Here is a 12,460-nt window from a genome sequence, read left to right on the forward strand (position 1 = left end):
TTTTCATAGATTTAACCTAGTTTTTATTTTCAGGATAAAATATGATAGAAAGTAGAAGTACTTTTTTTTCTTTCATAAAATTGTACCTAGTATTCTTTTTAGTCCCCTGCATTTGTGCTTCCATGATCTTCTCCATAACCAGTGATCTTCTGAAATGCAAATCAAATTATAAAAATCTCCTGCTTAAAATTCTTCAAGGATTTTGCATTGCACTTTGGAAAGAGTCCAGACTTCTGGACATGTCTTTCAAGGTTCTGTGAACCTGGCCTCTGCCTACCAATCTAAGAAGACTGTACATCTTGGTTTATACCTTCTGTCCCAACTTTGTTATTATAACAATAGCCACCCCATTTCACTCTTAGAAGATGCTGGGTTAGGACAGAAATTCATATGGTTCTCTTAAGTATCTAAGTCTCAGTAATTATTTGAAAAGTATAGCACCATGACCTGAAATACCATACAGGTTCTTTCAGTTACAAGCGTGTTGACTAGGATTCTTTTGGAAGAATAGCTCAAGGATAAGGTAGTATGGTTAAGAGTCCTCACTTGTCCCCAGGGGATGGAAAGACACAAATTATTCATTACTTTTAAAACAGTTGGCAAGAGATGAAATATTAAAACATCAACCCATTACAGGCATTCTCTTAGTGAACTTTCTCAGTTATAAGTAAAATAACTTTCTCACTTCTGTTTCAGTACTTTTTTATTTTAAATGTCTAGAGAAATGACAACCCCGAGATTGTGAAATGTTTTTGAACATATGAGAGTACAGTTAGTTTTTTCCCAATAAGTTGTACTTCATCAATTGTGAACTATTTTATGATTCACTAAGAATCTGTGATTCGATGTATAAGTACTTGTTTTCCTAGCTACTATGTTGGAGTGATGACCTACTTTGTATTCTTTTATAGTTCTTGCCACAATTCTATACAGTTTTCAATATTTTGTAGATATTTAAAATTGGACATTCTGTGGCCCTAAATTCACTCTTGTGTTTATTTTCTTTACCAATAAGGTATATGGTAAAAAAATAGATGGACAGCAAACCATTATTGCATGCATAGAAAGCCATCAGTTTCAAGCAAAAAACTTTTGGTAAGTTAAATTTTGTTTTGGGGAATTATTACATTGCTTATATTCTTTGTAGTTCTTGCTTTATTGATTGAGCCTATACCTTGTTTGTGTATGATTGACGAAGAACAGTACAGTATGAAACTTCAGCCTTTTGATATGAGAGAAATACCTGCTCTATAATCCACCCAACCATTTAAAGGTAGCAGTAAATCTGTTGACAGTGAAAAAAAGGTGGGAGAGGGAGGAGTATTTTTTAGACTAGCAAGCAGCATTCTAAGGGAACATGTGTGCCTATGAGCAGACCAGTTGGCAGACCTATATGTTCATTCTGAGAAGGGGTTGTTGCTGAATGAGACTTAACATTGGGGAAGAAGACAGAGATACTTAATAAAATGAAGGATGATCATTTTTATGTGTGAACTTTAATGACTCTGAAGTAGATGTTTTCATATGGATTGTTTTATGTTTGGTTGGCCTATATGAGGAAATAATGACATGTTTTGTACAGTGAGGCAAATTACAATCATGCCTTATAATTTTTGTACAAATCATTTGATTATGCCTTGTAAAAGTCCAGCTCTCCAAAATACTGGTTTTCCCTACTCATCTTGAAAGTGAAAGTGAAGTTAGTCAAGTCCGACTCTTTGCAACTCCATGGACTGTAGCCTACCAGGCACCTCCGTCCATAAGATTTCCCAGGCAAGAATACTGGAGTGTGTTGCCATTTCCTTCTTCAGAGGATCTTCCCGACCCAGGGATCAAACCTGGGTCTCCTGCATTATCGGCAGACGCTTTACCGTCTGAGCCACCAGGAAGTCCTATTCATGTTAGACCTTTATTAATCAAGTTGTTGGGCCTTTTTATTCTTAGACGATCCTATTTCTGAGATCTCTCCTATTATAAAATTCTGTGGCTCTCCAAGACTTTGTAAGTTCAGAATTGAATGAAATCTTTACTTTTATCCCCATTTTTTGATACTACATGCTAAGCCCTTCAGATTAAGTATGGTTATAATATTTACCTGAAATATTTTAGTCTTTGACTTGTTAGCTGAGTTGGTTAGTGGTATGTTAAATAGCATGTATCAGTAACCCCTGTGGACTAGTTTTATCTATGGTCCAAGGTTGCTCTACTGCTTAACCATCACAGAAATAAATGTAAGGTTACAGGAACATTTGGAGGAAAGCAGATCCCTTATCACTAAAGGAAAATCCATTCAATTTGTAGATATATGCCTTCTTGACAAGCTGAAGTTTCCTAAAAGTTCTGTTGTATTAACTTACTTGTATGGCCTTAATATAAATGTATTTTGTCCATTTTAGGCCTAAAAACTTGTCACATTGATTTACCAGTATCTTAAGAAATAAATCTTCACAAAATTGCTATTAATTTATGCTGTTTGTGCCAGGATACTTACAATGAAATCAATCTTGTTGAGATTTGGACTCATTACTTAGTTTTAGTTTAAAATATATTGAGAGATGTTATAGTAAAGTTACTAGTTTATAAATACAGTAAATTTACTGTTTTCAGAAATAGTTTGTGTCAGCGTATATGTTTCACTTCACATATCTAAATTGTTTTCTAAACTGCTGTGAACATTATATTATTGAAGCTAAAATTACTTCCACTTTTTGGAAAAGATAATTTTATATGACATTCCAAAGTACTAGACATCACATATTGCAATATCCTCACTAAAATCTAAATATTTTGGTACAATGATATTACTTCAGTTCACATCAGATACAGATAGAATAAAAATCAAAATATTCTAGTCATGGACATTTCTTAGATTTCACTAGAGACATTCTTTTCTTGGTCTCTACTGTTTTGCTGATGTCCAGCAGTATTGGGGGCTTAATAAATGGTTGTTGAATAAATTCACATTTGTAATTAAAGCATTAATAGAAGAGAAGGGAAGACTATAATCAAAGGCTAAGAAATCTTGACTTCACTCCATTGATGAAAGGTACTGTCTACACATTGCAATATACTGTTACTATATAGTAATGCCTTTGGAAGGATCTTTTGAAACAGCTCTCAAAGTGGTACCATTGCTTGATTTGGAATTCCTTTTTTTTCCTTTTCACAATCAGTGGTGATATGTGCATATTGCTATTATAAATCAGAATTGTGTATGCTTAGACCTCACTAGTTGTTGATACTAATACCTAGATAAAAGGAATAACCTCTTTTGGAATTGTGAAATAAAAATGAATAGATCTAAGTTCTTTTTCCAAAATGACTGAATTGAGTCACTCAAAATCAGAACATGTTACAAAGTTTTCTTTTATTTTGTAGAACATATGCTTTGTTCTAATTATAGTACTTCTCAAGTAAGTGTTGATTTTAGGTTTGAGAGTACTATCATACTGTAGGTTTTTGTGATTGGTCAGATTGCAAGACTATTGAAGGGAACCCAGAAATAATTCTGTAGCAAAGCCAGTATAGTGAACCATTAGCTCTGTGACTATTTACATATTGTTTAAAAAAAAAAAAAAAACTGATAAGTTTACATATCAGGATACATCTTTAGCATGCAAAGAGCAAATAGAAGTTGAAAGCAAAGAAGTTGCTATGAAAAAGCTGTCAGGAAAAAATAAAATCCGTTATCTGAGAGACAAAAATAAATAACATGCTTGTTGCTTATTTGTAATGTCACAGTTTCCTACCATTAATCTGTACCAATTTTTATACCAAAAATCATTTTGAAATCTAGGAGGACGATGTTGTACCTTTTATTTGGAAACTAAATCTAAAATTAGGAAAGAAAAAAAATCTGATGCTTATAACCCTTCTCTTTCCAAATATCAAAATCTCCCTAAGAATGTTGTACTGCCATCCATTCTTTTAAAACTATGGTACTTAGTATCATTCAGTGGATGGTAAACTTGTGAAAGCCCTTGATAATCTGAATATTTATTCAGTTTTTTCTTAATTAAGGCATAATTGAGAAAATTGATGTAGTTTTGAACTGTATTTTAAGCCTTAGAATTCTGAAATTGCATCCATTATGTAGATCCTTATCAGTAAGGCGAAGATTAAATTAAATGTAGTTCATAACTAAACTTAACTTCTTGATTCTTTTGAGTATTTCAGTGATTAAAAAAATGAATATACATCATCCATCCCCCACATTCTCATTATGTAGCGTAAATTTAAGTTTGGAATTTAAATAATTTAAATTTTATTCAAATTATTTTCCCTACCTTATTTACAGCTGCTGTTTTTATTTTTAAGGAATGGTCGTTGGAGGTCAGAGTGGAAGTTTACAATCACTCCTTCAACCACTCAGGTGGTTGGCATCTTGAAAATTCAGGTATGAAATAAATTAGTTTGCTGATGTCTAGATAATTCTGAGCAGAGAAGCAACTAATTCATATGTTTATATTTTCATAGTACTCAGTAGCTATTTCTTTCCCAGATCTTTGTTGAGAGGTAATGGGGGAAAAAAGTAGTGCTGATTTTATCTTTTAAATAACTTTGCAGTTCATTCCCTAGTCATCAAAAATCTGCAGGGGTAGTTGACGGATTCTAAAATCATAGCTAAAATTAGATGCTATCATTTGGTCTGCTCTTCATACAGTTTGTTCATCCAAGCATCTTCTGAGTTGAGTTGTGCTGTTCTTTTAAATTGGGGTGGTTGAATGAAATATAATATTAATATATGTGTGTGTGTAGATGTATAAGTATATATATTAATACATGTATGTTACATATATCTTAAGTATCTTCTGTACTCATATTTCGCTTATGTGAAACCCACTAGAACTGACTCAATGTAAGCTCAAATGTTTATGTAGAAGAAATCTGATAACTAAGAGGATTTGAATATAAATATTATTAAATAAGTTACAGAGAAATACTGACTGGTCTCTTCTTGGTTCACTTATTTATTCAGTAACATTTATTATATCACAAAACTATCATGAAAGGTATTGTGCTAAGAGCCATAAAGGAATAAAGTTGGATGAAACACACTGCTCTATCATTTGACTCCAGAATATATTATTTCTAGTCTTATGTCCTGTTACATTTATGTCTTGATGTGACTGTCCCTTAAGGGCTAGAGAATAGAAGTTATGAACATGGATTCTGAAACCAGATTGCCTGAGTTTGAATCCCAGCTCTATCAGTTGAGTAACATCAGGAAGTCATTTAAGCTTTTATTTCCTCATCAGCTAAGAAAAAAAAAGGAAGAAAAATAGCAATAATGAAATAGCTCATACAGTTGTTTGAAAATGAGTTAATATGGGCAAAGTGGTTAGAACAGAGCCAGACATAAAGTGTTAATGAATGTTACCTGTTATTGTTGACATTATTCTTTCCTTCAGTCAGACCTCAGTAGCTCTCACCTGCATAATTTCTGAGATGGTGCCCCTGTTGGGCTAAAGCTTGTTAAGAATAAGGATTGTCTGGTGCTATCTTCAGCACTTAACATGATGCCTAGCATATAATGTTTACATTATTTTGTTGATTTGCTGGAGCCTTTGTCATCTCCTAATCCATTTTAGAGCTTCTCTGGTGGCTTAGGTGGTAAAGAATCTGCCTGCAATGCAGGAGACCTGAGTTCAGTCCCTGGATTGGGAAGATCGCCTGGAGAAGGAAATGGCAACCCACTCCAGTAGTCCTGCCTGGAGAATGCCATGGACAGAGGAGCTTGGCGGGCTGCAGTCCATGGGGTCGCAGAGTCAGACACGACTGAGCAATTAATGCACACAATCTATTTTTTTACATTGCCATCAGAAAGATGATTTAAAAAAATTTTAAATCTGGATATGTTACTTGCCACTTGAAACCATTTTAGTGGTACATTCACCTATTAGATATTCCAGACAATACTGCATAGCATACAAGGCCTACTGTTGACTTGTCCCCTACCTGTGTATTCTATCAGCCACTCCTCTTCCTCCTCAAACTCACACATGCCAGTCCTAGGTACCTGTAGGCCTTTCTAAAGTCTACTCTTCTCTAAGCTTAGTTGCTTCATCTTCCCTAGTCTGTTATACTCATTTTACTAAACCCCAAAACAATGTCACCTCTTTTCTGAAGTCCTTTTTTAAGTTTCAGAGAGAGTTTGGAGTATTGCTAATGTATTTTGTACATACCTGTTACTGTGTTGTGTTGAAATATGAGGTCAGGGATTGTCTTTTAAAAAGCTTTATGTTTCTGTAACCTCCTGTAGTAGCAGTCATCTATATTTAATTACTGTTTATTGAATAAATTCATGTCTTTGGATTTGAGGAGTTAAATGCTGCTGTTGCTGCTAAGTCGCTTCAGTCGTGTCCAACTCTGTGCAACCCCATAGATGGCAGCCCACTAGGCTCCGCTGTCCCTGGGATTCTCCAGGCAAGAACACTGGAGTGGGTTGCCATTGCCTTCTCCAGTGCATGAAAGTGAAAAGTGAAGTCGCTCAGTCGTGTCCGACTCTTAGCGACCCCATGGACTGCAGCCTACCAGGCTCCTCCGTCCATGGGATTTTCCAGGCAAGAGTACCGGAGTGGGATGCCATTGCCTTAGTGGAAATACAAAGAAGATGACTGGTGTTGGGAGAGAGCATTGTGAGTTCAATTTTGGAAATCTTGCATTTAGATACTGGTAGAGCATCTGTGAGGTAAAATGTCCTGCAATCCAGTCATTGGAGGGCTTGCCTGAGTAACTGCAGGAATTGCTGCCTAGTTCCTCACTAGCCTGAAGGCAGTAAGATGCTCACTGAAGTTTAAAGGGTCAAGAGCTCAGCAGAGAAGACTGGGTTAGAGCTGAAATCGGTAGTCATCTGCATTGGTGTGATTGTTGAAGCCATGCGGATCTTGATAACTCCTGAAATGTGGTCTCTGTAATTTCTTTTTCTAATAGGTTCATTATTATGAAGATGGTAATGTTCAACTAGTGAGTCATAAAGATATACAAGATTCCCTAACAGTGTCTGTAAGTAATTATTTCCAAAATAAAAGTTAAAACAACCTAATACTTCTATCAAACCATAACAGTTTTGGAATTAACATTTAAAGTAGTATTTCTGCTTCAAATTTAAGTGTTTTCAGATAGAGAAAAGATGGTAAGTACTTGGAAATTGGTACCTAACTTTTTTTTAAGCAGCTTTGTTTAAAGAGATATATTTCACCATTTAGTTCACCCATTTAAAGTATAAAATTTATTTATTTGTAGTATATTAACAGGGTTATACAACAGTCACCACAGTCTTTTTTACAACATTTTCATCCTCCAAAAACCCTCCCTCCTACCAGCCCTTCCCCCAAGCCCCTCTCAACCCTAAACCACTATGAATCTACTTTCTGACTCTATGGATTTTCCTATTCTGGACATTTTATATAAATGGAATCCTACAATATGTGTTTTTTTGTGATAGGCTTTTTTACCTAGCATGATATTTTCAAGGTTCACCCTGTGAGAGATGTGTCAGTATTTCTGTCCTTTTTATTGCCAAATAATAACCCATATACCATTATATATTTATCAGTTGATGGACATGGGTTTTGTTTTTCACTTTTTGTGCTATGAACTTTCATGTACCATTTTTTGTGTAGAAATTGTTTTAATTTCTCTTCAGTATATACTGGGTGGTGGCTTTAGGTTGGTCAAGCCATTTGAAGAACTGCCAGACTGCTTCCAAAGTGACTGAACTGTTTTACTTCCTATCAGTTGCAGTTTCTCCACATCCTCACCAAAACTTGGCTGTTTTGATATAGCTATCCTAGTTAGTATTGATCGTACCTTATTGTGATTTTTATTTATTTTTTCCTGATGGATAATAATATTGGGCCTATTTTTGTGTATTTATTGGTCATTTGAATAGCTTCTTTGGAAAAATGTCTTTTCAGGTCTTTTGTCTATTTTTTGATTAGTTATTTGTATTTTTTTTTTTTGTAATTGTTGCTTACATATCCTGATACAAGTCATATGTCAGATATATGATTTACAGATACAAATTCTGTCTGTCTTTTCACTTTCTTGGTAGTATCATTTGCAAAACAGAAGTAACTGGTTTTGATGTGGTTCAGTTTGTTTTTCTTTTGTTACTTGTGCTTTTGGAATATTAATAGAAACCATCACCTAACCCAGGATCATGAAGATTTACTCCAGTGTTTTCTTCTAAGAATTTTATGGTTTTAGCTCTTAAACTAAGATCTGTGATCCTATACTTAACTTTTAAGCCCTGTTGTATTTTTTTCCCCTCTATTTGGATTATTATTTAATGAAGTTTTTCTAAAGTTCAGCTTACAAATTCTAGAAATTTTGAACTTTTTTTTTTCTTGCAAAGTTCTTTCACACATTCTTTTCATTGCAGATACAACTGTGTCTTTGTGGAATTTTTTTCTCCCAAGGGTATTAATAATACATTAATAATAACATTTCTGATAAACATTTGTGTTGTATACTTAAAACCATTAGTATATCATAAACATCAACTACTAATACTCAAAAATTTACAAATTTTTTTAAGTTTAATTTTAAGAAAGCATTTAGTATTAAGAAACATGTGAGACTGTATTAGGCCAGATTCTACCTGAAAAGAAATGAAAACTGTGGGATTTTCTTTGGGGGTTTTCTTTCTTTTTTCTTTGCTTTTGTTTTTGTTTCTTTCAGTTTTTCGTTAGCACTAAGGTGATTTCTGATTTCTTGCTAAGTAGTATTCTTGCAAGATTTGCCAAGAAAGATCATTACTGATGTCTGATTTTCTATAAGGCAGTCTCAATATAGTTCTGTGTCATGAGTATATATGTAAAGTTACTTTTGTAGTAGGGTACTTAGTACTGTCTTCTTTGAGTAATTTGACATTGAGTAAAAATTATTCCTAAGAGAGATTTGTCTGCAAAATTATAGACTGGAGTTGTGTAAGATCTGGTTGTAGTAATTAAACTTGACTAGTATGCCAGTTTATGCTGCTTGTTTTAGAAATTACCTTTTCACTTCATCTTAGAGGATTTTCATTTGTTTTATTGTTTTTGGATAGAAAAAAATGTGCCCGTTGTATAAATATATATAAAGATATTAGATGATTTTGTTAACATTTATTTATTTAAAAAGTCTCACTTTCCATTAGCATTTACTATTAGAAATAATGCAAGGACACATTATATTGAAATGTTTAAAAAAATTTCCAGAAAATACTTAAACACTAAAAATTCACCTTAAAATATGCTGTTTCTAATTGGTAATATTTTTTAAATGTATCATTATGGTGGTGAATATTGTTCAGTAAGTATTTGGCATACAGTCATTAATTAGAAATCTGTGACTAACTTATCTATAATGATTATCTATTGACATGTTTGTAAGTATTATAATTGAATTTTTCATCAGCACATATTACTAAGATTTCACTTTCTTTAACCAGGGAACATTAAACACACTCATTATATAGACTTAAAATGTTTTTGCCTAGTTCTCCTGGAATTTAGAATAGTTGATCTTATAGTATTTTCCCTTTGTCATAATTTCCACCTGTGTTTAAATTGTAACAAATCATTAACCAGACATCTATTGACATGCCTATTTAAAAGTAATAGTGATGTAGTTTTAAGTTACTGTTTTATTTTCTTTCAATTTTGTTTTTCATTCAGAATGAGGTGCAAACAGCAAAAGAATTTATAAAGATTGTAGAGGCTGCAGAAAATGAATACCAGGTATGAGTTTCAAAAATATTATATAATCTATGTTTGCTTATAAATATTGGCACTGAAATTTTAATTTCAGTTATAAGCTTGAACTTTTTCATCATTTCACTATAATAAGATAGTTTTTTTTCATTTTAATTCAAGAGCAGACTTGTGAAAATGTAGTAAAAACTAAGTTTTAGCCAACTGTAATTTCTGAGTACTGGTCAAAGTAGACCAAGATTTTATATGGCTATTTTGTTTCTGACTAGGAAAATCCCATGGACGGAGCAGCCTGGTAGGCTACAGTCCATGGGGCCGCTAAGAGTTGGACACGACTGAGCGACTTCACTTTCACTTTTCACTTTCATGCATTGGAGAAGGCAATGGCAACCCACTCCAGTGTTCTTGCCTGGAGAATCCCAGGGATGGGGCAGCCTGCTCGGCTGCCGTCTATGGGGTCGCACATAGTCGGACACAACTGAGGTGACTTAGCAGTAGCAGCAGAAATTCTAATATAGGAGGTGTTTCCCAGAACAGTTAGATTATATGTGATCTGCTTAGATCATAGTTCATTTTATACTCTGCTTTTTATAATACATTCTTTATCAGCTTCTAAATTGCATTCTTGAATTTAAGCATTTATGTATTGGACATGTTTCCACTCCTCGCAAATAGTATTTGTGAAATTGTTCTGAGAGAAATAATAAAATAGATCCAAAACAAGAACACACAGAAAATAAATCTAATTTATAATTTCATTTTATTAAATTTAATTATTCAAAATGATTATAAGCTTTCTTTTAGCTGCTTTTAAATAGCTTTTAAAACCATTTTGGGATTTTTACTTGACTTTTTAAAAACAATGAAACAAGCTGCTTAAATAAAGGTGTTTCCTAAAATATCTATGTGTTTTATACATTGTTCTATTCCTTTTATTTCTTTAAACTTTTAACTGCTGTTTTTCCTAGACTGCCATCAGTGAGAATTACCAGACGATGTCAGACACTACTTTCAAAGCCTTACGTCGGCAGTTGCCAGTTACACGCACTAAGATTGATTGGAACAAGATCCTTAGTTACAAGATTGGAAAAGAGATGCAGAATGCATAAGATGAACATTGCATGACCAGATCATTTTAGTGTCTTTGCGTTTAAAAAAAAAAAAAAAATCATTGCAAAAGTATTCAAAACTGTCAAGCTACCCAGTCAGAGGGCTGTTGCCATTTAAAATCACTGTAATTAATTAGTTTGGTTAGAGCACAAAGCTTAGCTAATCAACCATTTTTTTTTAAATTTCTTTTATTCAGAGAAGACTGAAAATCAGTTTAGTTTAAATGTCTTTTACTTTCTGTTGTGTCTTTCTTTCTTACAATGAAGACATGATTCCTCTAGTTTAATGTCAAAAGTTTTTGAAGTGTTTCAAAAATGTTTTACTTACCGTAACCCTAAAGTTGTTGTCTTTTGGTCTATGAAGTGGGTAACTGTTGCTCTTTGCCCAGTCCTTTTTAATGGGGTCAATAATGGACATTCTAGTATAAGGTGGTTGATGGATTTAGCCATATATGCTGCTAAAGAAATTGTCTACCTTTCCCCCCTCACCTCTTTCATTTATGTAAGATTGAGATTAGAGGGAAAGCATTTTCTATTATCAATTGTGTTTAAACCTTCAAGACGGTTATTTAGCTAGCTTAGTGTTTAACTGAACTTTTTTAAACAAGGCCAAGGTCTAATGCTGTTTTGAGATTCTGAATTAAATGAAAATTCTTATTTCAGAAATGCATTTAATGCTTTTTTTTTCTTGTGACAGTTACGCAAATTAGCTTGGATTCCATATGTCCCTGAGTTATTTTTATCATAAAGCCACAAATGTATTATAAGGCAAATTGTAATATATATAATCCTAAACTCATGACCATGTCTCAGTTTATTTTTTTCTTGGAGTGAAAAGTACTGAAATTCAGTGTGACATTAAAATGAAAATTTTCCTATTTATTTGAATATAAAAATCACTTACCAGTGAATCATATACTATTTTAAAATACTTCTTTGGATGTTTGTGATTCTTTACTGGTTGTGAATTAGAGAAGCTGGGAATACATATGGTGTGCAGTGAAGTCTGAATTTTCCCGTCCTCCTGTGCATCCTCCTAAGCATGTTTTTAATATTTTAAAAAATACATTTACTGATGCTACAGGAATTTCAAGCCTGTGGTGATTGTTAGTATTTACTATAGGGAGGGTGGATTTGTGGTTTCATTCAATTCAGTTATTGCTTATTATACGCCAGTGGAATCCTTTCCTCACATATTCCTGCGGATGTCTGGGCCTGGAAATGTTTTTTTTTAAAAACACCACTTTTATTATGTACAATAAAATATTTCATTAGCTTGACTTGTATAGATTTAAAAAATTCTCTCAATGAAAGCATGTTGTTTAATTTCTTTTTAAAAAAATCACAGTTGGGCTTTGAAAGCATTGAGAATATAAACATATATAAAATTATGACACTTTTGGTTAGATCGTTTTTTCTAGCTTTAAAATACAAGTTTTCTCATATTGAGGTTCCAGAAGAAAATGAATCATTAGTGTTAATTATCTATTCCCTTTTTTAAAACACATTTTCAGAAGTCTAATAATCATTCTGAACTAAGCATTAGGTGAATCTTTAATTGATTAGCTTAATTATGTTAACTGGGCTATCATGGGTTTGTCATGCACTGAAGGTTAATTATTTTGACTGTGTTTTATGGCCTAGAATGCTATG

The 12,460-nt window shown here is 33.2% G+C and overlaps 1 protein-coding gene across 1 annotated transcript in view; it reads left to right on the forward strand.

Annotated features, from left to right (window-relative positions):
• The window catches only part of CAPZA2 (capping actin protein of muscle Z-line subunit alpha 2), a 56,433-nt gene extending 44,346 nt beyond the window's left edge, over positions 1-12,087 (forward strand). The window contains exons 6-10 of the mRNA XM_005899133.3: positions 1,016-1,095; positions 4,318-4,396; positions 6,934-7,005; positions 9,663-9,725; positions 10,667-12,087. Of these exons, the coding sequence (XP_005899195.1) occupies positions 1,016-1,095; positions 4,318-4,396; positions 6,934-7,005; positions 9,663-9,725; positions 10,667-10,807 (435 nt within the window). The 3' untranslated portion in view covers positions 10,808-12,087. The remainder of the gene's footprint in view (positions 1-1,015; positions 1,096-4,317; positions 4,397-6,933; positions 7,006-9,662; positions 9,726-10,666) is intronic.
• The last annotated feature ends 373 nt before the right edge of the window (positions 12,088-12,460 follow it).

The sequence above is a fragment of the Bos mutus genome, chromosome 4 (genome assembly GCF_027580195.1).
Source record: "Bos mutus isolate GX-2022 chromosome 4, NWIPB_WYAK_1.1, whole genome shotgun sequence".
In the NCBI taxonomy this organism is placed as follows: Eukaryota; Metazoa; Chordata; class Mammalia; order Artiodactyla; family Bovidae; genus Bos; species Bos mutus.